The sequence below is a fragment of the Mus caroli genome, chromosome 16, assembly GCF_900094665.2.
Source record: "Mus caroli chromosome 16, CAROLI_EIJ_v1.1, whole genome shotgun sequence".
Classification (NCBI taxonomy): Eukaryota; Metazoa; Chordata; class Mammalia; order Rodentia; family Muridae; genus Mus; species Mus caroli.
Window position 1 is genome coordinate 14,256,169 of NC_034585.1, and position 25,893 is coordinate 14,282,061.

The window sequence follows — 25,893 nt, forward strand, 5'->3', positions numbered from 1 at the left end:
CTATATGTGATAATGGGTTTCATTAGGGCATTCTGATACATGCATATAATGTGTTTTGATCATATTTACCTTAATACTCTTTTTTACACTCCCAATGACTCCTTTCTTGATTCCTGCTGACTCTCCTTCCATGTTTCTTTTGGTTTTAGTATATGTTATTTTTTTTTTTTTTTTTTTGGTTTTTTTAGGTTTTTTTTTTTTTTTTTTTTTTTGGTGATCCACTAAATATATTAGAGTCTTTAATAGGAAAGTTGAATGAGAGATTTATTTAGTGAGTAGAGTACCTTTCCAGTGGCTATGTTACTTAGGAAAATGTCTTACCCTCTCTCAAGGAGGAAAGGTTCTTTTCTGTAACTGTTTCTATAGGGCTAATAACAGTTAGTCCTGACTTTACCATGTTGGGGTACTGGCACTGAAGGTGGCTGGGTCTTCTCTTACCTAGTCTCTCCCACAGTCTGCTGTAGAGGCTCCATCAACCAGCCTGGCACAGAAGAGGTTTTAAGATTTTATCTTTCAGTTTGTCTCTCTGTTGGCCATGTTGTCATTTTCAAAACTGGATTATGACTGGCTTACTTTACAATGTTGTGTTTTATAAATGAGTATTCAACTGCAAATGCAATATTTGGTGAAATTTTTCTTATTGTGGATTTAAAACCCACAGGTGGTCAAAAGTTAGTGTGTAATGAATATAGTAATTGCCAACATTTTGCTACCTTGCTTTTACACACATACCTGCTTTCAAGATGTTATGACACTTTACTCTCACCCAGTTATAAGGCCATTTAAGAAGTTTGCACAAGCCACATTCACTCCTCTGATAACCTCTGAAAGCTAAGGCCCAAAGCTAGAAAATTATGACTGCATAGAGATTATTCACACATCTACATGATCTACACCTTCCCCTGATTAACTACTATCTGCCTTATAACTCCTGTTCCTAAAAATTCCTTCCAGAAGATGTGAACAATGTGCACCCCTCCTCCTAAGGTCCCAACAGCAAATCAGAGCATAATTCCACCAAACTTCACTCTGGGGAACCAGTGAGTTATGCTCTTACCAGCACCTTGGAGGTCTGGGCAGAGAAGTCAACAAGGGAAGGCTGAATAGCAGCAGCCCTGGAAAGTCCAGAGTTCAAGATGCAAAGAGAGATGGAAAAAGGCTGGCTAAATGTGGAGTATCTAGAAATAAGTTTAACTCATGCTTAGTCTGTAGGACTCTGGAAGCTTGCCAGGCCTCTAAAGAGAACCCAAGCAGAGCTAGACATAAAGAAGGTCATTGTGTTCCTTGCAAAGAGCTAGTTCTCTCTGTATTAATCTGAATGTTTACTATATTTCCAGGAAGCTTTATTGGAAGATGTGTGGGCAAAAGGGTGTACTGTGGGACACACTGTGATACACCGTAGCATCCATGCGAGATGATTTGGCGGTAAATTGCACAAACTGGTTGTAAACTTGGAAATAAAAAAGCAAGCAATGCGGGGAGGGTGTGGGGGACTTTTGGGATAGCATTGGAAATGTAATTGAGGAAAATATGTAATAAAAAAAAGCAAGCAATGGTAAAGAAATTGTAGACAACAACAGTAATGCAAGTAATAGGCCTGCCCTATGTTTGCTGTAATAAGAATGTGCAAGATTTGAAACTTTGTGTTGGTGAAAGAGATGGAAACATAGAAAAAGCCAGATTTAGAAACATCATAAGTGTACCAGGAACTCTGCATGTGACAAAAATGATATGGTAAATCATATCAAATTTGATATGGGAGGGGCAATAGATATCACCATTGCCACTGGAAGAACAATGTTAGACCCTTGCTCTGTACCTCATACAATCATTAATGCCAAATGATGAACAGTTTTTGTGTTGCAGTGCTAAAAATCATACCCAGCCGTCTTGGCACATGCTAGACAGGTGCTCTGTTAGAGGCTACACCACCAGACTGATATAGTGTGTGTGTGTGTGTGTGTGTTAGTGTGTTAGTGTGTGTTGGTCTACCACCCATGTATGTTAGTCTACCACCCATGTAGAGAGGCCCATGGCCATTTTTTTCATTGCTCTTTATCTTATTTCCATTTTTGAAATAGTCTCTTAACTGAACCTAAAACTCACTGGCAGGTCAAACTACCTGACCAGTGAGTCTCAGGGGTTCTTCTGGCTCTGTTTTGTATTGCTGGGATGACAGGTGTTTTGAAGCCAGTGTAATGTAGCAAGCTCACTACCCACTACATCATCTCTTTAGCCTTCAAACCTGAGGTTTTTAACATTAAATAGCAAACTAGAGGCAAATACAGAGAAGTATTTTCTAATATAAACTCAGAAGGAAAAAGTCATTCTAAGTTTGACACTAAATACTGAGACAAGAATTGAAATTGATACATTTGATTACATTTAGACAGCTAGACATGGTACTGCACAACTTGTAGTCCCAGCATTTACCTGGACTATATAGTTTAAGTTGGCATACACAAACAAAACAAAACAAAACAAAAAACCCCCGACAAATTTTCACAGCCAAGCATAGTGGTACACGCCTTTAAACACAGCACTCAGGAGGCAGAGGCAGGCAGATCTCTGTGACTTCAAGGACAGCATGGTTTGGTTTACAGAGTGAATTCCAGCATTGCCAGAGCTACATAAAGAGATCTTGACTAAAACAAAACAAAGGCCAACCAACAAAACAAAACAAAAATCTGCCAAATTTCTGCATGTTCAGATCTTCATTAAAGGCTGGGAGAAAGTTTAACTCATCTCTGAAAGGACCTGTCTCTTCTCAGGTAAGAGTTTATAGTAGAAAAGTAGCATAATTCTAGGTTCAAAATGACTATTGGTGCCGGGCGTGGTGGCGCACGCCTTTAATCCCAGCACTCGGGAGGCAGAGGCAGGCGGATTTCTGAGTTCGAGGCCAGCCTGGTCTACAAAGTGAGTTCCAGGACAGCCAGGGCTACACAGAGAAACCCTGTCTAGAAAAAACCAAAAAAAAAAAAAAAAAAAAACAACAACAACAAAAAAATGACTATTGGAATGGCTTTATCAATGTGATAAGATTTTTCTATTCCATTTATAAAAACATTTCTTCTCCTGGTGGTAGAGTTAGAGCAAGTATTTCCTAGCTCTTAGTATACTTGTGGATGGTGTTGGGGGCAAGGCTCCTGACTCCAGTATGAGGGTGATGTAAGAAGATCAGGTGGATGGGACTATTCAGTTGGGATGTATGTTAACTTTTGGGCCCAGCATCCACATTTGTGGAAATTAAACCTGTCAGATACAGTGTAACATAGGAATGGAGCCATATCCTTTGTGTGAATTAAACGTAAATGGACTTAAGGACATTTGGCAGACTTTACAAGAGTGAAGGTGACTCAAATGCTGCTGTATCACTGAAAAGCCCACCCTAGCATGGGTGATTGCTCCCAAAGCTGTAGTTCTGGACTCTGAACAACTTTTCAGGCTGCTCCAGTAGTCCAACAGCATCCTCTCTTAAAGGTCAATCTGTCAGAATCTCCTTGGGAAGCCCGTGTTTACTGCTTCTAAAAGCTGGGGGAGGGGCAGTGGAGAATCTTGCAAGAGCAAGATTCCCTCCCTCCTGGAAAGACTGGGTCTATCCTGCTAGACCATTCTCAACCTGTGGGTCCCAAACTCCTTGGAGTCAAACAACCCTTTTATAGGGACCACCTAAGACCACCCTGCATATCTGACACTTACATTATGATTGCAAATAGTAGCAAAATTACAGTATAAAGTAGCAATGAAAATAATTTTATGGTTGCAGGTTACCACAACACAAGGAACTGTATTAAAGGGTCACACGTAACATTAGGAAGGAACCACTTTGCTAGACAGTGATATGTAAGAATTGATTTCCCAGATGTGAAGTGGAAACTTATGGTTTCTTTGGAAACTCAGTTCTGTCAGATGGTGTTTTGCTGGCGCAAACATATGAAAGGGTGTTTTCCTGAAGCACACACAGGTGAAAGGATGATTTGCTAAAGCAAGCAGGTGAAAGGACATGTGAAGAGGGATTCTTCTCTTCGATAGCTATACACATGTATTGGTTCACCTTACATTTTGTAGCTGAGCTCCATTTGCAGTGACTTCACAGAGAAAAACACACCACAAAACTTCTTGTAGTGTTCTGGTGGCTTCCTCAGACTCGGGCCAGTTGGCAGAGAGATGTCAGCTGATGCAGACTCACGTGCTGAGGCAAGACCCAGAAGGACATGTGGTATTTGGAGGGTATATAAATGGGACTCAACAGACAGTGATGGAGGCTGGCTTGCATAGCTGGCTTTGCAACTCATTTTTGCTAATCTTGCTTCATTGAGAGAGGCACAGAAGAGAACTTCTCCTGGTGTCCCTATTGGTCCTGGTTGCTTCTGCTGACTGGTGCCAATTTGGCAGCCTAGCTGTTTCTGCTAGGTCATGCTACTGCTGCTGATTCATGTTGGCTATCCTGACTCTACTGAGCTGGACTGCTGGTATATTCGTGAAGTATTTGTGAGTGGATCGAGCTGCTGCTGCTAAATCCTGTTAGCTGAACTGATTTCCTGACAAAGCAGACTGATTTGCTCCAAAGAACAATTTCTAAACAGGTTCACTTCCCCCATATCCTAATAATCTTTCTTTTCCACTAGTTCTGGTGGGTGATGGGGTAGAAGGGAGGTTAAAGCATTTCAGAACCCACATTAAAAGTAGGATTTGAAAAAGCTAAGCTTGCACAGATGTGTCTGAATAAAAGCAAAGTAAAATGCAGAGTTCTCCTGCCCCTAAGATTACCTTGTGGGTTTGGAAGTACAAGCCAGCCTTAGGTTAGAAGACAAGTGCTAGAGAGATTTCAGCACAACTTTTATAGATTTTAATTAATTAATTAATTAATTAATTAACTAGTTAATTTTGGGGAACTGGGTCTCACTGAGTCATTTGCCCAGCCTATAAGTGGAATGTAGACTAGACTGCCTCCCAAGTACTGGGATGGAAGGTATGCACTGCCATACTTGGCTCAGATCTTAAAAAAAAAAAAAAAAAAAAAAAATTCAGACTTTATTGTCACATGATTATAATAACCCAAGGGCCACAAAACAATATTAATAAATATTTCAGACTACCCACCAGCAGAAGATACTTTTTTTTTTTTTTTTTAAGTTTTTTGAGACTGTTTCTCCGTGTAGCCATGGCTGTCCTGGAACTCACTCTGTAGACCAGGCTGACCTTGAACTCAGAAATCTGCCTGCCTCTGCCTCCCAAGTGCTGGAATTAAAGGCGCACACCACCACCGCAGGACCTGAAGATACCTTTTTTGTTTGTTTTTGTTGCAGTTTTTCCTTAAGAGACAGGGTTTCGTTGTCTGGATGTCATTAATCTTGGACCAGGCCGGCTTCAAACTCAGAGATCCTCCTGCCTCTGCCTTCCAAGTCCTGGGACTAAAGATGTGCCCTGACTCCTCTACCACCACTAATGTGCAAAAGATACCTTTAAAAAAATATATCATTGCCATCTCAGCTTCTCAGTTTTGGGTTTTGTTCTGTTTGTTTTTCTAAGACAGGGTTTCTCTTTGTAGCCCTGGCTGAATTGTAGCTCTGAATTGGAGACTAGGCTGCTTCCAATTGAGAGAACCATATGCCTCTTCTGCCAAGTGCTGAGATTAAACGTGTGCACCACCACACCCAGGCAATCTCAAACTTCTGTCTTTGACTGTTTCTAGTTGGAAACACATTGTAGCAGTGTAATATCAGGTCTTAAATCTTTAAGTCTGTAGCTTTAAGTCTGTTTGTTACATTGTTAAAATATAGGTGAAAGGTCAAAGTAGTTCTCAAAAATGCTGGTTGAGATATTTAGTCTTCCATTTTAGGGCTGGAGGTGTAGCTCAGTAGTAGGAAACTTCTGTCCTACTCTAGCAACACAAAACAATATAATGATGGTGATAGTAATTCTAAGTGTCAAGGCTCTGAATGGAAAAGTATCCTGACAGTCCTGAACCAAGTCACACCACAAAGTCACGCTGTTCAACAAACCTCACAAGAGATTCATTGAAAGAGACACAAAATGGTGGCTGCCTCTGCTAAGGGGAGAAGCAGCAGGGAACTGAGCAGAAGACAGGTTTATATAGTGTTTGAGGGATGAGAAGTTTCTAGGGTGAGGACTGGTGTTATTTCAAGCAAAGCCTGGGGATTGGTGGAACATTGTGCTCGGGGATTGGTGGGTTTAGGGGCTCAGGGGTGGTGGGGTTTTAGTAGATTTTTAAACCTGTAAGTAGACTCAGAACTTATAGCGTACAGTAATAAAAACATGTTTGGTCTTGGTCATTTGCCTCTTACCTTGTAATACCTGATCAGTGTCTCTACTTGAGTATCTTAATGTGACATGGCAGGACCCTCAACTGTTTTGTTTAAACCAGTTCCTATTGAAGTTCTCTTTATCTGCCTAACTGCTTTGCCCAGCATAGGGCCTTATGTCCTCCTAGAATCAGTCTGTCAGCAAGCCTTTAGCTGGTAAACTCAAGGTTTCAAATAATCTGGTCTTAAGTGTACATAATTCATTTATTGTTTGTTTGTTCTTAATGTATGAGTGCTCTATCCGCATGTACACCTGCATGCCAGAAGAGGGCATTAGATTACACTATAGATGATTGTGAGCCACTGTGCAGTTGTTGGGAATGAACTTTAATTATTGCTGTCTGACCTGAGAACAGTACCAGTAGATGATGCAACATGCAAACTAGGTGCTGGCCTGCTCCCAGAAAGTGAGTATAGGGTTCCTGGGACCGTGGGAAGGGAGCCAAGTGATTTCCAGGAGGAATGCCCAGCTTGATCAGGCTCCTGCCATAGACTCATTCCGCCTTTCAGACTGTTGATTCAGAGCACAGAGCAATCAATGTTCCCACATGCAACCCCACCACTGACTCTTGGTTCCTTCTGAATGTTTCTTGTGGCTCACATTCAAGTTCTGGACTGAGTAACTCTTAGTGCCTTGTCTCTTTGCCTTACAGAGGAATGTTTGCTGGGGGATTAAAGGAGATGGAGCAGGAAGAGGTCTTGATCCACGGTGTGTCTTACAATGCCATGTGCCAAATCCTGCACTTTATATACACTTCTGAACTAGAGCTCAGCCTGAGCAATGTGCAGGAGACCCTGGTTGCTGCCTGCCAACTTCAGGTGAGAGTTGCTTTGTTGATCAAGAAGCCTGAGACCTATGGGGGGCTTCCCCAGACACCTGTGATGACTGCTGGTATGAGGTAGGTGAAGAGGGCAGGAATGCCAAGTAATGAGGAACATTATGGAACAGGGTAGGGCACCTTGCTGTTGAGCCTTGGGAACTAAAGCAGAGTGACCCCAAATTCCCTGGCTCGCCCCCTTCTTCTGCTCTTGACTCTTTTCTGATTAAAAAAATGATTTGTTTATTTATGTGTATAAGTCTTTTGCCTGCATGTATGTATGTATGTGTGCCATATCAAAAGAGGGCATCGGGTCTGATAGTACTAGAGATAGGGATGGTTGTGAGTCACCATGTGGGTGCTGGGGTTTGAAGTAGGTCTTCTTCAGGAGTAACATGTACTTTTAACTGTGCAACCATCTCATCATCCCCACCCCCTGGTTTAAGATTCTTTTTTTTATTTATTTTATTTATTTTATTTTACGTGTAGGGGTGTTTTGCCTATATGTCTGTCCATGTGTCACATGCGTATAGTGCCTGTGGAGGCCAGAAGAAGATGCCGGGCCCTGAAACAGGAGTTACAGATGGTTATGATCTGCTGGGTAGTGGTTGGGAACCAAACCCAGAGTCTTCTGCAGCAGCCGGCGGTGTTATCCCTGAGCCACCTCTCTAGCCCCATCTTTTCTTTCCGTTTTTGAGATAAGCTCACGATTGCCCAGTCTGGCCTAGAGTATATGTAGCTTAGGATGCCTAATCTCATGGCAGTCCTGCCTCAGCCTCCAGAGTGCTGGGATTGCAGGCATAAACAAACATTCCTAGCTTGTCCTTTCCTTCTTTGCTGCTTCCTTCCTCTGGCCTGGTTTTCCTGTATGGAAAAAAACAAAACAAAACAAAACCACAAGCTGTCCAACTGGAGGATCGTGTTTGTGATGGCCTATGTTCTGTGATGTCTAGTGACTTTGAAAATCCCATTTCCTGCAGTACACACAAACTTTTCCTGCCCATCAGCTGTGTTTGTCCACTCTTCTCTCTTATTTTATTTTTATAAACAGTCTTAAAGTATTATACACAGGCCTTACATTCACAATCTGGCCTCAGCCAGCTGAGTACCTGGTACCATACACACATACCATAGTGCATGGTCCCTTTTCTCTCTTCTTTATTTTTATCTTTTGTATGTTTTATGCTTTGCTTGTATGTGTGTATGTGAACATGCATGTCTGGTTGTGGCAGAGACAAGAAGAATATGATTCTGGAACTGGGGTTGCAAATGTTGTTAGCTTCCATGTGGGTGGTAAAAGCCAAGCCCAAGTCCTTTGTAAGAACAGTAACTAATCTTTTTAAAACCAAATAAAAAAGGTTTTTTAGGTTTATTTTATGTGTATGAGTGTTTTGCCTGTACCACGTGTGTGCCTCGTTCCTAAAGATATCAGGAAAAGGCATCAGATAGATTGCCTAGAGTTGGCAACCCATGTGGTTGTGAGCCCATGTGGGTCCTGGGAACTGAACCTAGGTTCTCTTGCAGGCAGACACTCATACAAATAAAATCTTCAAAAAAATTTTTTTAATATATAAAATATATACTTTACTTAGAGGTTTCTTTCATTTTTTTCCCCTTAAATAAAAAGTTCAAAACTAAAAACTAACTTTTAGGGAAAGCAGCTGTAAGGAGTAGGAAAGACAAGGAGAAAGAAGAACCCTGGTGGTTCCCTCCAACTAAAGAGCCAGGAGGTCTATGGGAGCAGCAGGGCAGGGGAGGTAGCCCCAGGAAGCTGCCTAGTGCATAGGCTCAGCTACTCTAGAGCTGAAGGGGTAGAGAGCGGCTAATGAAGAAACTCCAATCTCCCCACCTGAATTCAGCAAAGAGGTTAGAGAATTCAGCAGGATCCCAACTGCTTCTTCAGGGGAGGACACTGTACTCAGTCCCACAGAAGGCCTGTGAGTGGGAAGGTGAGGCTGGGTCCCATTGGATAATAAGCTAATATCAAACCAGCATGGTGAGGGAGGATGGCCCCCTACCATCAATTGCAATGATAGGCTGATCAGGAAGGAGGGGAGGGGAGCGAGGGCATTTCTGTAACAGTCTGAACATGTGCAATATTGCTGTGTATCAAGTTTTAGTTGGTAGAACTTGGTGGAATCTGCTAATCAAGTTTGACCACTGCAGCTGGTGGTTTGCCCCCTTTGCTACATCCTGCAATAGACCCTAGAGACATGGATCTGAATCCTAGCAGAATCAGCCTTTTCGGCTTGCTCTAGGAAAGTATGTTCCATTCTGAGTGTGTCTGGTTGGGGATCCTATACTAGATGACCCTCAGCTGTGTCTGTTTGGGATTCCTCACTGCAAGGGATCTTGGTGCAAGGGCATGGGTTATTTCTAGGGTGGCACTGCTCATTCCCAGTCAAGGCCATTGACTCTCACATTCTGCCTTGTCTTCAAAGCTCAGGCCCTTTATTTGGAAGTAGTATTTTAGGGAAAATGGAGGACTAGAAGAGCTGGCTAGGGAATTAAACAATGGCAAATGAATATGTCCAGGCACCACAGAGAACCTGGAGAATCCAAAAATCGGGTATGCATTTCTCTGCTTGTTTGTAGGTATCTATTCAGCCTGTATTATATTATCTGGCAAGTTAGTATGAGTTGTCTTTTTTTTTTTTTTAATTCTAAACATATGTCAATAGACTTCAAATAATAGCAGAATTTCTCTGTGTATAGTTGTTAATTTGTTGGTGATACTAGTTGAATCAGATAGTTATCTTGTGGTTCCCTTAGAGAACTGGTTCTAGGGCTTACTGTGGATATCAGAGTCCAAAGGTCTATAGGCCTTCGTAAAGTGGAGTATCAGTTGGTGTGTAACTTACCTACATGCTTCTTGTATGCCTTAGATCATCTCAAGATTGCTATAATACCAAATCAGTTAAGTGTTACAGAAATAGTTGTTATACAGTCCTGTATAAATGGATGTGGTAAAGCTGGGTATGGAGGAATACACCTTTAATCTTAGCACTTGGGAGGCAGAGACAGGCGGGATCTATGAACTCAGTCTGCAGAATAAGTTTCAGGACAGACAGAACTACAAAAAATCAAAAACAACAACAAAAACTGGTGTGGTAATGGATACTTGGAGGCAGGAGAAATCGTCTGCATAATCTGGGGCTAGGTTGATACATACAGTGGGTTTGAGGACAGCTTGAACTCTACATAGCAAGACTTTATCTCAAACAAAAAAAAAAAAATATATATATATAATGTGTAGGCAGTTTTACCTCCAAAGTAGAACCTGTAAAGAGAGCCACCACCTGTATTTCTATTTTTGGTGAGAATCCAAAATCTTGTTTTCCTAAAAACTATATTAGAAGTAGTGGTGTGTTTAATCTCAGCACTTGGGAGGCTGAGACAAGCTACTGTGAGTTTGAAGCCAGCCTGAACTACTTAGTAAGATCTTATTTAAAACTAAAAGACTTTAGCTGTACCTAGTTTGCTATGCAGGAAGCTTTCCTTTTGTCTTTGTTTTGTCCTGCTTTGCCTGTCAAGTCTGAGGTGTCTTTGAAGAGCCTTCAGGGCTCTGTTGCCTGATTCTTAGCTTCCTCCTTCCTCAGTCCTCTATGGCCTGCCTTCCCTCCTTCCAGTGCTGTGCTGCTAGGGACAGGTAATTCTGCCACCTGGGAATCTTGTACCGAGGAGTAGAGTGGGTTTCTCAGCTCAGGCTGAAGCCCCAGGATAGTTTCACAGCTTTTCAAGAATTCTGACTCTGGGTCTTGGCATTGGTGCTGGTGAATGTCCGGAGATACCTTGCTGACAGTTCTGTGTGTGGTGGCAGTGGCGGGGCCTGCTCTGCAGTTCCAGCTGATGTGCTTGTTCAGAGAATTTTAACAGAAGAAAAGAGCCAGGTATACTATTGGTCACAGGACCTTGGCTCTTCTAGTGTGCCAGTGGCAGGGAGTGGCCACAGGTTCCTTCTAGTCTGTGGCAGCTCCTGCTTCCTTTGCACTCAGACTTTTAACCTAAAAGTAGGTGATGTATGTCAGAAATCCTGTGTGCCGAGTGGTGTTTGTGCTTGTCGTCAGGCTGTTTGTTACTACTTTACCCTTGTTTGTAAGTGGGGATGGAGGCTCTGAAGGGTAAGGAACATGCCCTGTGTTACCACAGCAAGTTTTAAACTAAGCCTGCAGAAAGTTTCAGTTTTCCGTCAGAAGAGGTTGGGGTCGGTTGAGGAAAGATTCCACTTTGCTTCTCCCAGTCCCAGAAAGCCAGCTACAGGGACAGCCAGCTCTGTATGCCTTACTTCTGCTGTCATCCTGTCTTTAATACTCAGATGCAGTCCTCCAGCTCAGACTTGAGTGGGTATCCTTCTTTTTACAGATACCAGAAATTATCCACTTCTGCTGTGATTTCCTCATGTCATGGGTAGATGAGGAGAATATCCTTGATGTCTACCGGCTGGCAGACCTCTTTGACTTGAACCATCTGACCCAACAGCTAGATACCTACATCCTCAAAAACTTTGTGGCCTTCTCAAGAACTGACAAGTACCGCCAGCTTCCCTTGGAGAAGGTCTACTCTCTCCTCAGCAGCAATCGTCTGGAGGTTTCCTGTGAGACTGAAGTGTATGAAGGGGCCCTGCTCTACCATTACTCCCTAGAGCAGGTGCAGGCTGACCAGATCTCACTGCATGAGCCCCCCAAGCTCCTAGAGACTGTGCGTTTTCCCCTGATGGAAGCTGAGGTCCTTCAGCGGCTGCATGACAAGCTTGGTCCTAGCCCACTGAGGGACACAGTGGCCAGTGCTCTTATGTACCACCGGAATGAGATCCTGCAGCCCAGCCTTCAGGGCCCACAGACAGAGCTTCGCTCGGACTTCCAGTGTGTTGTGGGCTTTGGGGGCATTCACTCCACACCGTCTACAATCCTCAGTGACCAGGCCAAGTACCTGAATCCTCTACTGGGAGAGTGGAAACACTTCACTGCCTCTCTGGCGCCCCGAATGTCCAATCAGGGCATTGCAGTGCTCAACAACTTCGTGTACTTAATTGGAGGGGACAATAATGTCCAAGGATTTCGAGCTGAGTCCCGATGCTGGAGGTACGAAAGGGCACTTATCATCATTGCCTTTATTGTTAGACAACTCCATGGTGCAGGAATTGTGGGTTATGTGGGCTGTTCAGGGTACACGTTATCAAGGGCACATCACTACAGACCTGGTTCCTGCACATGCCTTTTATATGAATGGTACAGCTTTTCTGGGGTATACCTGTGTCGTGTAGTGAAGTCCAGATGAATCCAGACAAAGTGGACCACAGTGAAATAAGAAAAAGGGCATCAGAATTGCTTTCTTGCCCTTTGACCCTGCTATCCAGAAACTCAGTCACCCTGAAGCACAGCCTCGTTGTCTGCAGAAGGTCACTCTGGCTGCCAGTGCTCAGGGAGCATGCGTTGTTACTCAGTAAGGGGCTGGGGCAGCTGCTCCTGCTATCTTCAGTCTACCTCTTCAGTATCTTTTTTCAATTTCCGTGCTGGTCTCCACTCTTTCTCTCCAAATTACCAGCCAGGATGTCTTCCAGATGCTGCTGCTGGAGCCCACATCTCAGTACAGAGGAGTAGGAAGGACCAGTAAGCATCATTGAGCCTTCACTAAATCCCCGCTTGGGCCTGTAGTCAGATGAGTATGTACTCAATAGCTACTCTGTGAGGAGGCAGTTTTTCCTGAGGGTTTGTGGACGGCTTTGGTGAAGGTTGCTTCTAGCTGTGATCCCAGAGATCCATTTCTTTGGACAGAACAAGAGACATTAGTTTAAGTCTCCAGCTAGCAATGGATTTTAAGGGATATCTTCATCATACTTTGGTGTATGTGGGAACCCCTGCCATCCCTGGTGCCTGCTACAAGCTAAGATGATATTTTAGAGAGCAGCTCTGGAGTGGGTGCTGGTGCAGTTCACTTTGATACACAAGTTCTGATTTTTGGCTATAAGGGTGAGGCTGGATTCTGCTCTGTTCCTGCCACATGAATTGAGCAAGCACAGTGATACTCACCAAGAAGAAAACAGGGATTTCTTGGTCATTATTATTCCCTGGCCCTAGGAAGCAGTCACCTTTGGTAAACTGATGAGACTTAAACTTACCTATAATGATTAGATGGTTGGAATGGCAGAGTTCAGGAAGAAGGAAATGACTCACTTCCTTTCAAACTGAATACTGTCTCCGGTGAGCATGGCTGAATTTGGCTCCCCTCAGGTCAAACCTGCAAGCTTCTTTCTTGCAGGGCTCTGCTTCTAGCTGTGGGATTAAGGCCAGACTACCCTGCCTTAGCTATTCAGAGCTGCAAAGCAGATCTCTCCAGAGCACTGACAGCTGGGAGCTGAACTTGGATCATGGCAGGTGGGATCAAAGGAACAGGAATTTACAAGTTTGCTGTGGCAAGTAGGGCTGGGTCCTGACTGCCAGTTGACTAGCGTGTCTGTCATCTCTGTCGAATGGAAGCTTCATTTACTTTCCAGTCATCTCAAACCTTACAACGCTGAGGGTGCAGCTCAGCATCAAATGTTTCCCTAGCATGCACAAGGCCCTGGATTCCATCTCCACCCCAGCACTTGTGTGGTTTTCGTTTTGTTTTTGGTCAAACTTGCACTAGCTGAGTAGTGAGGATGACCTTAAATCCATGGCCATTCTGCCGGAAAATCACAGTGGCTGAATCCCTGAAATAGATTTTTCTGAGTTTCTTTCTTTCTTTCTATTCATAGTTTAACAGATTGAAATCTATAAGCTCTTAGAATATAAGAAAACAATATTTTACAGTAAATAAAGTTTTGCAATCTGAGGACAGTGTTTAGCAGGTGTGTACTAGAACTCTGATGTTGAAACTGTAAGAAATTGCCTTGTGAAACAAATTAATTTTGTCTTTGTTTCCATTGGTTCTTTTATTTTCTTTCTTTGAATTCATATATACAAGTGTATTTGCTTTATATCACTACTATAAAATATCTAAAGTAATTAGTTGATAAAGAGAAGATATTTATTTACTGCATACTTTGGGGTATGCCCACTGGTTTGTTCCCTGTGAGGGTGGATGGTAGCGGAGGGACCACTGAACCTGTTGTTACACTGTGCTCCAGGACACAGGAGGGGGAGCAGGGACCCGAGTTACATGGTGTTGTTTAAAGACAGGATCTTACAAAAGAAAAGAAAGAAAAAAGGAGAAAAAGCGAAGTAGTGGTGGTGTGATCGTGGTACACTCCTTTAATCCCAGCATTCAAGAGGCAATGGCAGGTAGATCTCTGAGTTTGAGGCCAGCCTGGTCTGCAGAGTGAGTTCCAGAACAGCCAGGCTTACACTAAGAATTCCTGTCCCGAGAAATCAAAAGTGAGGGGTGGGTGGTGGGTGGTAGGGTGTTGATTGTCTTATTGTATAGTCCTGGCCGGCCCAGAACTCTACATGGACCAGGTTGGCTTTGAACTTGGAGTGATGCTCTGCCTCTGCTTCCCTAGTGCTACAATAGGAAGTATGTGCAGTTACAGTAGGTCTCACTGTCCTTCGTGTGGTTCCCAGTGGTCCTCCCCAGATGGTCACCCTGAGGATCAGGCCTCTCTTAGGGTTACTATTGCTGTGATGAAACACCATATACAAAAGCACATTGGGGAAGACAGGGCTTATTTCACTCATAGTTCCATATCATTCACAGTTCATCATCAAAAGCAATGAGTGCAGGAACCTGGAGGCAGGCAGTGATTTAGCAGCTGTGGAGGGGTGCTGCTTACTAGCTTGTCTTCTACAGTTTTCTCAGCCTGATTTACAGAAACCAGGACATCCAGCCCCGGGCAACCCCATGCATGGTGAGCTGGGTCCTCTCACATCAATCACTAATTAGGAAAATGCCCTATGGGCTTGCCTACAGCCTGATCCTATGAAGGCCTCTTTTTCAAGCTGGGCTTCTTCTCTGATGACTCACCTTGTGTCAGTGACATAAAACTAGGCAGCACAAAGCCTTTATATACAGACCTTTAGAGGACATTCTTCCAAGCCATAGCAGTTACCCATGCCATTCTTTGTACTTTTTTCATAGCTGTAGCTGGATAAATTAAAGTAGTATTTTGGGGTTTTCTCCTAAGCATTTCCATGTACCTTTAAAATTCTAGTGACTTTAAAACAGTAATAGTTGGGTCTATCATCCCTGCCGTTTAAGAGGCTGAGGCAGGAAGATTCTGCCTGGGCTACTGAATGAATGAGTTAAGGTCCAGCCTGGGCAACTTAGTCAGATACTGTCACAAAATAGTGAAAAGAAGGCTGGAAGCCCAGTGTGGTTCTTCCTTTAATCACAGTCCTGGGAGACAGAGACAGGCAGATATCTGTGAGTTCCAGACCAGTCAGGGCTATGCAGTGAGACCTTATTTCAAATAAAAGGAGAATGCTGGGCTGGGGATGATAAAGCTCAATAATAGAACTCTGGTAGCATGCACAGAGCTCTAGGTTTAATCCCTGGTTCTTCCGTGTATACCCATCACACCACTAACCGTAACGGAAATACTGAAGAAAAAAAAACAACTTGCTAAACTTGACAAAGACCTAGAACATGTTTGATATTTATAATATCAATTTATAATAGTTTGCAGTTCAGGGGCTGGAGAGATGGCTTAGCAGGTAAGAGCACTGACTGCTCTTCCGAAGGTCCTGAGTTCAAATCCCAGCAACCATATGGTGGCTCACAACCACCTGTAATGAGATCTGACGCTCTCTTCTGGTGTGTCTAAAGTCAGCTACAGTGTACTGAATATAATAAGTAAACAAATCTTAGTTAAAAAAAATAGTTTGGCAATTCAAATAGGTGAATCAAAATAATTATCTTAGGAAGCTTTGACTGCTATAACAAATACTACAGAGTAGGTGGCTTAACTATCAAACACCTGTTTCTCATAATCTTGGATTTGGAATGTCAGCTGATTGAGTCTGGTAAGGACCCTTTCTTGCTGTGACCTCACATAGTAGACAGACTGTCTCATCTCTTCCTCTCTTCCCCTTCTTCCTTTTTTCTAGTACTTTTCAAGACAGAGTTTCTCTGTGAGCCCTTGGCTGTCCTGGAACTCACTCTGTATACCAGGCTGATCTTGAACTCAGAGATCTGCCTACCTCTGCCTCCTAAGTGCTGGGATTAAAGGCGTGTGCTACCACTGTCTGGCTTTTGTCTGTTTTTCTTGATAGACTCTAATTCTATCTTGGGCTTCAACCTCAGGACCTGAGCACTGTCAGGGTGATGTCAGGGGTTTCACAGGGGTGGCTTTTAGAACACAGGCATTCTGTTCATAGCAGTGTTAGATGAATTACACGTAATACTGAATTTTGTGCTTGAGAGATGGCTTAGTCTGAAAAGAGCTTGCTTTCCAGCCATGAGGATCATTCACATCTCTGGTGCCAATGTAAAAGCCAGATGAGGTGGTGCTCATCTGTACTCCAGTATGTGGCAGGGGTAGAAGCGGAAGGATCCTGAGGGCCTGCTGGCCACCCAGTGAAGCCAAAACTGAGCTCCAGGTTTGGCAAGAGACTATTTCAAAATACAAGGTAGAAGACACTTAACTTAACCTTTGTCGTCTACAGGCACATACAGGAACATACAAAACATTATTAAAACATCTATTTAGTGTGAGCATGTGCCGTAGCACATGAGATCAGAGAACAACTTGTAAAAAGTTTGTTCTCTACCTTCACCATGGTGGTGCCAGGGATAGAATTCAAGTCATCAGGCTTGGCAGAAAGCACCCTTATTCACGGAACCATTTTATCAGACCTGTGAGGTACACACCTATAATCCCTGCATTTGGAAGGAGGAGGCAGGAGGGTCAGGCTACATGGAGAATGCAAGGCCAGCCTGGGTTTCATGAGACCCTGTATAAAAACAAAGAAACAAACCCCCCAAGAGGCCAGTGTTAAGGCTCAGTAGGTAAAGGCATTTGCCTCATAATATTGGCAATTTGTAATTGATCCCTGGAACCTATACAAAGGTTTAGAATAGACTTCACAAAGATGACCTCTGACCTTACATGCATGTGGTGGTATCTTGTGTTGTCTCTTTCTCTCCCAACCCATGAACACACACACACACACACACTCTAATACAAACAAAAACAAACTAGAAAATGATTGTAGTAAAGAGGAGCTTGGTTAGCTAAATATGGTCATAGATACCTGTGGTTCTAGTGCTTGGAAGGAAGACGAAGGCAGGAGGAGGATTGGGAGCTAAAGGCCTGTGGTCTACTTAGTAAGTTTAAGGCCAGCCTTAGTTACGTAGTAAGACCTTGTGAGGGGCGGGGAGGAAGCGGTCATATACAGATAGATAAGACAGAATAAAATCTATAAACCTATCATCAAATTATTCTAGGTAATAATTGTGTGTGTTTCCTTAAGCCTGAAGCCACAAGGTCCAAAGAATTTCAGCCTGAGACAGCGAATCAGTGGACAGCTCCAGAGTCTGTGCCACTGACAGGGAAGGAGTTTGTGGAGTGGCTGAGCTGAGGACAGGGAGGAGGGGATTCCATACTTAAAGAAGGTCAGTGTGCAGGAAAGGCGGCAAGTGTCCTCGCTTAACCAGGTGGCAGGGGTCTCAGTCTGCCAGGGTAATTTCATGAGACCCTGTTTCAAAAGTTTGGAAAGGTAGGACTAGAGAGATGACACAGCTGTTAGGAGAACTTACTGTTCTTCCAAAGGCCCCAGGGTTGGTTTCCAGCACCAATATATTGGCTCATAACCTTCTCTAATGGGATCTGATGCACTCTTCTGTCTCATGCTTTTCTCTGTCATGCAGACACACAAGCAAATAGAACACTCATATACATAAAATACATAAATAAATATTTTTATAAATCTTAAGGTCAAAGGAAAGGCTGGGGATGTAACTTGTTAGTAGAGCCCTTGGCTAGCATCCAGTGGCCATGTTTCAGTCCCTAGAGTGGCAAAGGGAAAAGGAGTGAGGATGGTCACAGGTTGTAGAGGTAGTCATATGTGGGCTCAGATGTTTGGGCATCAGAATATAAGAGTGCGTGGGTTTTGTTGGTGGGTTTTGATGGGAACAAAAAGACATGGGGAAATACAGGACTCTATTGAGGATAGTTAAGTGAACAGCCACACTGATCTAAAATACCATAGAGGCCAATAGGTGATGGTTGGTATGCTGGGTAGCTGAGAGCGCCTGGGTGAGGATTGTTCAGTGGGTAAGAGACATGGGAAAAGAGAGGGAGGGACATCCTGGGCTGAATGAGGTTGGCAGCAGTGACAGGACTGGCTCTATGCAAGGCTAGATGATTCTTGTTACTTGAAATTAGATTTTTTTTTTAAACAGTTGTCAGGGAAACAGCTGTGTCTTGGGGAGTGACCTGCTATCAAAAAAGTAAGCTATAGTAACAGTGCTTGAAAGTTCCACTCTCAGCGAGGGGTACCAAGGTGAATGTCTCTTCTTTCCTGCCTCATACTCTTCTCTTTCCCACACTCCTCTTGCCTGGACTGCTCATCATCGTGATTACTCCCAGCTTAGCCTCAGCCGAGCAGCCTTCCTGATCCCGCAGAGACCTTTGCTTTCATATAGTCAGCCTCATATCTTCCCTTTAGTGGGTTGCACTTTCTTTAGTGGGGTCCCTGGAATCTCAGGATTCTGATCTCTGGTGACCAGAGTTCAAGGTGAGAGTTGACATGTCCACTTTGGCAAGGATACCCTGAGGGGATGGGGTAGAGACAACTTCCCTAGCTGGGCAAGTCAGGAAAGCCATCAACTAGGGCACAGTCTAGTTATTTCAGATGTATGAGAGGGCTTAGGGGAACCTATGACTATCAGTAAGAATAAGGATATGATGCTGCACAGCATGTCCTTTGTAGACATCACATGACACAGTGTTAGGGGAGACTGGGATGAGATGCTGTAATTTTGGCCTTCCTATACACAGGTGAGGGGAAAATTGCTCTAGAAACACCTGTGGGCAGCCTGTGGTGGACATTTGGGTAGATCCAAACCCTAGAGAGGCTGTACCTGACAGGGAGATTCCTTCCTACATTTCCAGGCCATCTTGTGAGTACACTGTGTTTCATGAGTCTGCAGTCATGGCTCTGAGTCAACAAGTTTTAACAGCTAGGCTAGAGGATGTTCAGACTAGGCTGCAGCAAAGAAATGGGGAGGTCACTTTCCAAGTAAGTTACTTACTGTCCTTATGTCCTCCAAAGGTATGACCCAAGGCACAATCGCTGGTTCCAGATCCAGTCCTTGCAGCAAGAACATGCAGACCTGTGTGTGTGTGTAGTGGGCAAGTACATCTACGCTGTGGCAGGCCGTGACTACCACAATGACCTGAGTGCTGTGGAGCGGTATGACCCTGCCACCAACTCCTGGGACTATGTGGCCCCACTCAAGAAGGAGGTAAGATGGAAGCCCTCCCATAGAAGCCTTCCCAATTTCTTTCCATGGGCCATATTCAGAGGCCCAGATGTCAAGGCTGGTCCTGGTCTCGGGTCAGGGAAATTAAGCGTAGTAAGCAGAGGCCTTGTCTATCCCGGGATTCTGTATGGGGTGTGTTGGTGGGCCTGTCAGGAGGCCTTGCATTAAGCATTCAGACTCATTCTTCAGACCAGGGCCCCTTGGGAGTTCCCTGTGTTGAGACTGCTATTCACTTTGTCTCTATACTTCTGTATAGATGGAAATTTTTCTCTTACCTATTCTTGCTGACACAAGCTGGAAGATTTCTAAATATGTCAAAATAGAGGGACTCTGAGAGACTGAAGGGCAGCCTGACTCACAGGTTTTTACCCAGACTCCTCTCCTACAGGAAAACAGCCATAGGGCCTTCCAGAAGCCACAACATACTTTGGCAGTTCTATTTTTATTAAAGACAATAATAATCGTGTACATATAGCATAGTACCTTAGGTTAGTCCAGTTCAGAGATGTTTAAAATTATATAGATTATGCAAAGGTAATGCTTTATGGGAGTGCTTCTTCTTTTTGTGGTTCTGAGGTACTTTGGCCTCGCCCCCAAACCACTTGCCATGTGGGATCTCATGGTGAGAAGTAGGACTTGTTGGCATCAGCTCTGAAGCCTCAGCCTCTGAGGGAATGTATGTGGGGCTGTTTGATGTTCTTGCTCCAAGCTGACACCTTAGGGTTCCCCAGGCCCTCCATAATCAGGATGGTGGAGTGGGCATACATATAAACTCTGCCCTTGCCAGGGGCCTGGGTAGCAGCTCTGACCTTGGGGATGATGAAGACTGTCCTCAATGGATTGGGATCGGGATCCTCTGCACAAGTCACAGACAGCAGATGCCTTTCTACAGGCCTCTAGCCATGTCAAAGCCTTGGTCTTTAGCTTCTTTGCAGGAAAGAAGCTCTGCTCTAGTTCTGGAAAAAGGAAGAGATTTTGCATGGCAAATATCTGAGATCTCTTGAGATCTAATAGATTCTATTCCAGGAGTTTGAGAAAGGTTCCTGGGGGAAGGGCAAACTTGACTCTGTCTGAGGCTGTGGACAAAGCTGCAGTTCTTCCTCTTGGCCACAGAGGAGCAGTCTTGAACCTCACTCAACTCACTTTGGCAACTAGTAGTTACCTACCTTCCTTCCTTCCTTCATGCATGTGGTCATCGCCTCCACTATTAACCAGCTACTGTGTACTAATCGTGGAGATTAGTGCTACCATGCCACCCACCATGCAGTGGTGACAAATGACAAACTGTCCTCCTCCACCAGGTGGGCTTCAGTGACTTATTAACCACCCAGGAAACACTAATTAGTTACAGTTCCAATAAGTAGATGAAGGAAATGAAAGCTGAACCGTTCTGGAGGAACCAGGACTCTTGAAGGATTAAGTGGAGATGTATGATTTGGGGACTACCTGAGTAAGGGTGAGAGCAAGGCCTGAAAAAAGAGAGCTAGCCATTTTCACTGGACAAAGGGCATCCCAGGGGGTCAGTATTCTGTTTTGAGAGAGACAGACTTGAAGGCCCTTTGTGAAGAGCCAAAAGGCTATAGAGCCTGAAAAGGAATAAAGAGGGCTGTGCTGAGACCTGTGTTAGTGTAGGGTTGGGCCAGACCAATGGAGAGGGAAATGGAAAGCTGAGAATGGTTTGGAGGTCACTCAAAGTGGTCTATAGACTGAAATGTAAAACTAGACCTTTTAGAAAAATGAACCTAGACAGGAGCCTAATGTGGTGATCGTGCCTGTAATCTCAGCATTAGGAGAATGGAGGAGGTCACAGCAGATTTTAGGTCGGCCTGGTCTACATGGTGACTTCCAGGACTACATAGCAAGGCTTTCTCTTAACCAAAAGGACAAAACAAAAATAAAAACAGAAGAAAATGATCAGAATACAGACTAGGTGAGTTTTTAGACTTGATGTCAAACACATCAGACATGAAAAGGAAAAACCGATAAGCTGGATTGTTTCAAAATCAGAAACTGTGCTGGCAAAAGACCTCTTTGATGAAAGTGCACTTATTTATTTGTTTTTGTAGCAGAGGTATCTGTCAATGTCAGAGGACAGCTCAGGCATTCTCTCATTTCACCATGTGGATCCTAGGGATCAAATGTGTCCTAGGGGTGGGCAGCAAGTGCTTTTAGGCATAGAGCCAGCTCACAAGCCCCAGCCCCAATTTTTAAGAAAGAAATTTGTGAAAGAAGTTACTGAGTAGGAAAGAGATGCAAAGCACCCGAGCCATAGCATTGAAGAAGGCAAGACAAGGGTTGGGTGTGCACCTTTAATCACACCTTTGAAGCTACTGTATAGAGAGAGTGAGGGAGGCGGGGTGGAAACAAGAAAGAAGGAAGTGGGAGGGAACAAAAGGGTAAAGAGGTTTCTCTGAGAACACAGATGATAGATGAATACAAAGGGAAATAGCATTGTTTATCACAGGAAATGCACAAAGCCACGGTGAGTGCTGCCTGTCAGGGCATAGCATAGGAAGTGGCCACTCTGCCAAATGCTGTTGACCATGCCACGAGGGGCACTTGTGTCACTTATGCTTTGTCCATGAGAAGGTAAAATAGTGTGCTTTCTAGAAGAGCATGGCATCTTCCAGCTGCTATGTAACTCAGTGCTTCCCATCCTGGAGATTGATCCTGGAGAAATGAAGACTTTGCCACAAACACTAATAGCTACTTTTTTGGATAATAGTCAGAAACTTTGAATAAATGAGAGGTCCTCTAATAGGTGAATGGCTAAATAAGCTGCAGTAGAGTCCCAGCAAGGAAAAGAACTAACTGGGGATATTGGGGAACCTGGACAGGGACAGAAAGCAGGGTGTAAACAGTTTTACTTTCAGACCAGGTGAGGTGGTGCACGCCTGGGAGGCAGAGGCAGGGAATCTATTTGAGTTTGAGGCCCGTGTAGTCTACGTAGAGAATTCCAGGATAGAAAGACCCTATTTCAAAACAAAACCTACTCTATTTTATTTGTATGATGTTCTTTTTTGTTCATTTTGTTTGTTTTTGCTTTTTGAGACAGGGTATCTCTGTGTAGCTCTGGCTGGCCTAGAACTCACTGTATAGACCAGGCTGCCTTAGAACTCACAGAAAGCCACCTGCCTCTGCTTCCCAAGTGCTGGGATTAAAGGTGTGCACAACCACTACCTGGCTCGTGTATGATGTTCTTAAAAAGACAGTGTTGTTCAAACAGAAGAGGTTGGTGGTTGTATAGGAGTTAGGGCCAGGAGAGAAGAGGTTGTGATTAATGTCCACTTAAACTGAACAGAGAGATGAATTCTCCAAAGCCAAGTGTTTGTTTATTCAAAGTCAGCAAAGATACCTCCCACCCCACCCCACCCCCTGCCCACTGCTGTCACCAAGTTGTGCTATGGTGAACCATAGGCAGGTATCCAAAGTGGGCGAGGAAAATCTTTAAAGACAGAAGTCCAGGGCTGGTAGGTTTGCTCATCTTTGATAAAGATGTTGAAAACCTAAGTTTTATCCCTGGATCTCACAGAGGAAGAGAGAATTTACTTCTTTTACTTCTAAACACACACACACACGCGCGCACACACACACACACACACACACACACACTGATACAGACAAGACAAGATACAGACACACTGTTTGAGAATAAACCCCTTAGGCTTCAGCTACTCACTGCAGGAGTTGTGACTGTGGGTGGAGAGGTCTCCTTTTAGGAATGACTTTCTGGAGTTTCTGGTTTTAGTGATTCCTTACAATGGATCTTACTGTCAGCACAGGTACATGAGGACCCTTTGGGTTTGACATAAGTGTTTCTCTTTTGGTTCAACTCTTACAGAGCACCTGGGGGGGTGCTAGTGTTGGCAGGAGTGTTGTGGGATGACATCCATTTCATCCTGGTTAGGACGATGTAGTACAGTTATACAAACCATCACTATTTAGAGAAACTCCTGGAAGGAAGCGGGGGACCTTCTAATCTCAAAATTATTAATTGGAAAAGATAATTAGCCTCTGCAGACTGCTACCTATGGCAGGAGAAGATGCAGACTGTATGCCTGCTCTGTTGCTGCTGTGTGTTTGCTTCTTCAGCTCCTTTTGTAACCAGTCCTGTGACACTACCATGGAGTCTCCAGCATCATACAGAGCTCCCTTCTCCTCACACAATTAGAGCCTTTTTTTGGCCATTGAATGTGAGTCAGTAAGGCTTAGAGGGGCCAGTGAGTGCACATATGGTTAGATGGGTGGCCCACAGGGACACAGCTGTCAAAGTAGGGGCAGAAAATCCTTGAGCATTGTAGCCTAGTATCCCCTGTAACATACACACCATCAGTGAAGAGGCAGTGTTCTTTGTATAGTTGTCCTTTGTGACCCAAACTAGGTTAGTTTTACGATGCCCTCCCACCCCACCCTGAAGGATAATGAAAACTTTAACAGTAATTGTGTAAAACCTATACATCCAATACTACTCTGGCACAAATGTAATCCTAGATACTTAGGAGGCAGAGGCAGGAAGATCAAAAGTTCAAGGCCAGCCTGGGCTAAGGAATATGAAGCCAGACCTTTTCTGAAAGTAAAAAACAAGTAGGGGTTGCTGGTATGGTGCTGCACGCCATTAATCCCGGCAGAGCCAGGACTCACTCTCTGTGAGTTCCAATACATCCAGAACTACATAGTGAAACCATCTCAAAAATCTCAAACATCACCAAAAGTGGGGTGGGAGCAGGGAGCAGAGGAGGGATTAGGGTTGGGGTGTGATATATGAGAGAAGAATAAATGAAAGGAAGGGAAGGAGGGAGGGAGGGACTGGGAATGTAGGTCAATTGGTAGAGTGTTTGGCTAACACCCATGAAGCCAAACTCTCAACATCAAAGGTGTCACACACACACACACGCACGCACACTCATACATACATACCTGTAATGTGCCTAGTATTGGGAGGTGGAGGCAGGAATATAAGAGGTGCAGGAACATCCTTGGCTACATAGCAGGTTATAAACCAACCTGGGATTCTGGAAACTCTGTCTCAAACAACAACAACAACAAAAGTAGTAAGAAGAATGCTGGCCCTCAGTGGTAGGACATTCGTCTTCATTTGCAAGCCTGTGTGTTCAGTCACCCTGTATTATAATACATGGTACAATATACAAAACATGTAAACTGTTTTATACAGAAGAGTGAACCTCTGCCCATGGTTAGTACAGATCCAGTATACTGACTTGAATATTTCTTATCCTTGTTTTGGTTGAATCTAGAGACATGAACCCATGGATATGGAGAGCCAATCATATTTGATGCCTTGTTCCAATCTTTTCTTCCCTACAGCCTACTTCCTATGAGTGGGAACTATCTGCGGACAGATAGCTTAGCTAGTGAAACATTGGATCCACCAAGAGCAGGTCTTCGTTGCTGGTATAATTCTCTGGCAACTTGGAAAGTGAGCCTTGACTTCCTTGTTCCCCATCCAGATTGTTTCCTTTAGAGGCAGAGAAACACAAAGATTACATTTAGTTTCTGGGTCTGTAGATAACATTCCCTTTTGGGAAGAGGTTAGGGGTCAACAAGTAGGGCAGTCTATTCAGATAGAGTGCCGTGCATTCTCAGTACGTGATGGCACATCAGCTGTGGTGAGGCCTTGTCTACTGTATTGTCAGGCAGGTCAGAAAGGTACTGGCAGCCTCAGTACATTCTGCCTGACTACCTTCCTCACTGCCTTCTTGCCCATCCCTTACCTTTCCTGGCTCTCTTGGTGTCTCCAAACAGGTATATGCCCATGCAGGCACCACACTGCAGGGGAAGATGTATATTACCTGTGGTCGCAGAGGAGAGGACTACCTGAAAGAGACACAATGCTATGACCCAGGAAGCAACACGTGGCATACTCTGGCTGACGGGCCTGTGCGACGGGCCTGGCATGGCATGGCTGCCCTCCTCGACAAGCTGTTTGTGATTGGAGGCAGCAACAATGATGCTGGCTACAGAAGAGATGTGCACCAGGTGAGCTGGGCCCAGACTGCCCACTTTAGAATCGAGCAGAAGTCCAAGACGTTCCCTTGTACCCTCTGGTTCCATGCATGCATAGTTTCACCACTATGCATATCCTTGCACATTCCATATGATGCATACGTATGCCCTCCATAGAAGTTTCCCTTGTGCCTTTAGTTGTTATGTTTGTATCAAAAAGTCAACTTACCAAACCCACATTGTAGACCCTAACAAAGCATGGAGAAGAATGAGAAGCACTCATATCCTCTACTTGTATTCTTGGTTGTTAGTCTGTCGGTGACTTACTTATAGCTATTTGTAGTCAAAGAGCATCCCAAACCAAATGTGGTGTCCATTCCTGT

The 25,893-nt window shown here is 44.1% G+C and overlaps 1 protein-coding gene across 3 annotated transcripts in view; it reads left to right on the forward strand.

The window, feature by feature from the left end:
* Positions 1 to 25,893, forward strand: part of Klhl22 (kelch like family member 22) — a 35,004-nt gene that overhangs the window by 5,544 nt on the left and 3,567 nt on the right. For all 3 annotated transcript variants that reach the window (XM_021184726.1, XM_021184725.2, XM_029470650.1), the window contains exons 3-6: positions 6,980 to 7,145; positions 11,507 to 12,225; positions 19,336 to 19,528; positions 25,310 to 25,543. In XM_021184726.1, the coding sequence (XP_021040385.1) occupies positions 6,980 to 7,145; positions 11,507 to 12,225; positions 19,336 to 19,528; positions 25,310 to 25,543 (1,312 nt within the window). The remainder of the gene's footprint in view (positions 1 to 6,979; positions 7,146 to 11,506; positions 12,226 to 19,335; positions 19,529 to 25,309; positions 25,544 to 25,893) is intronic.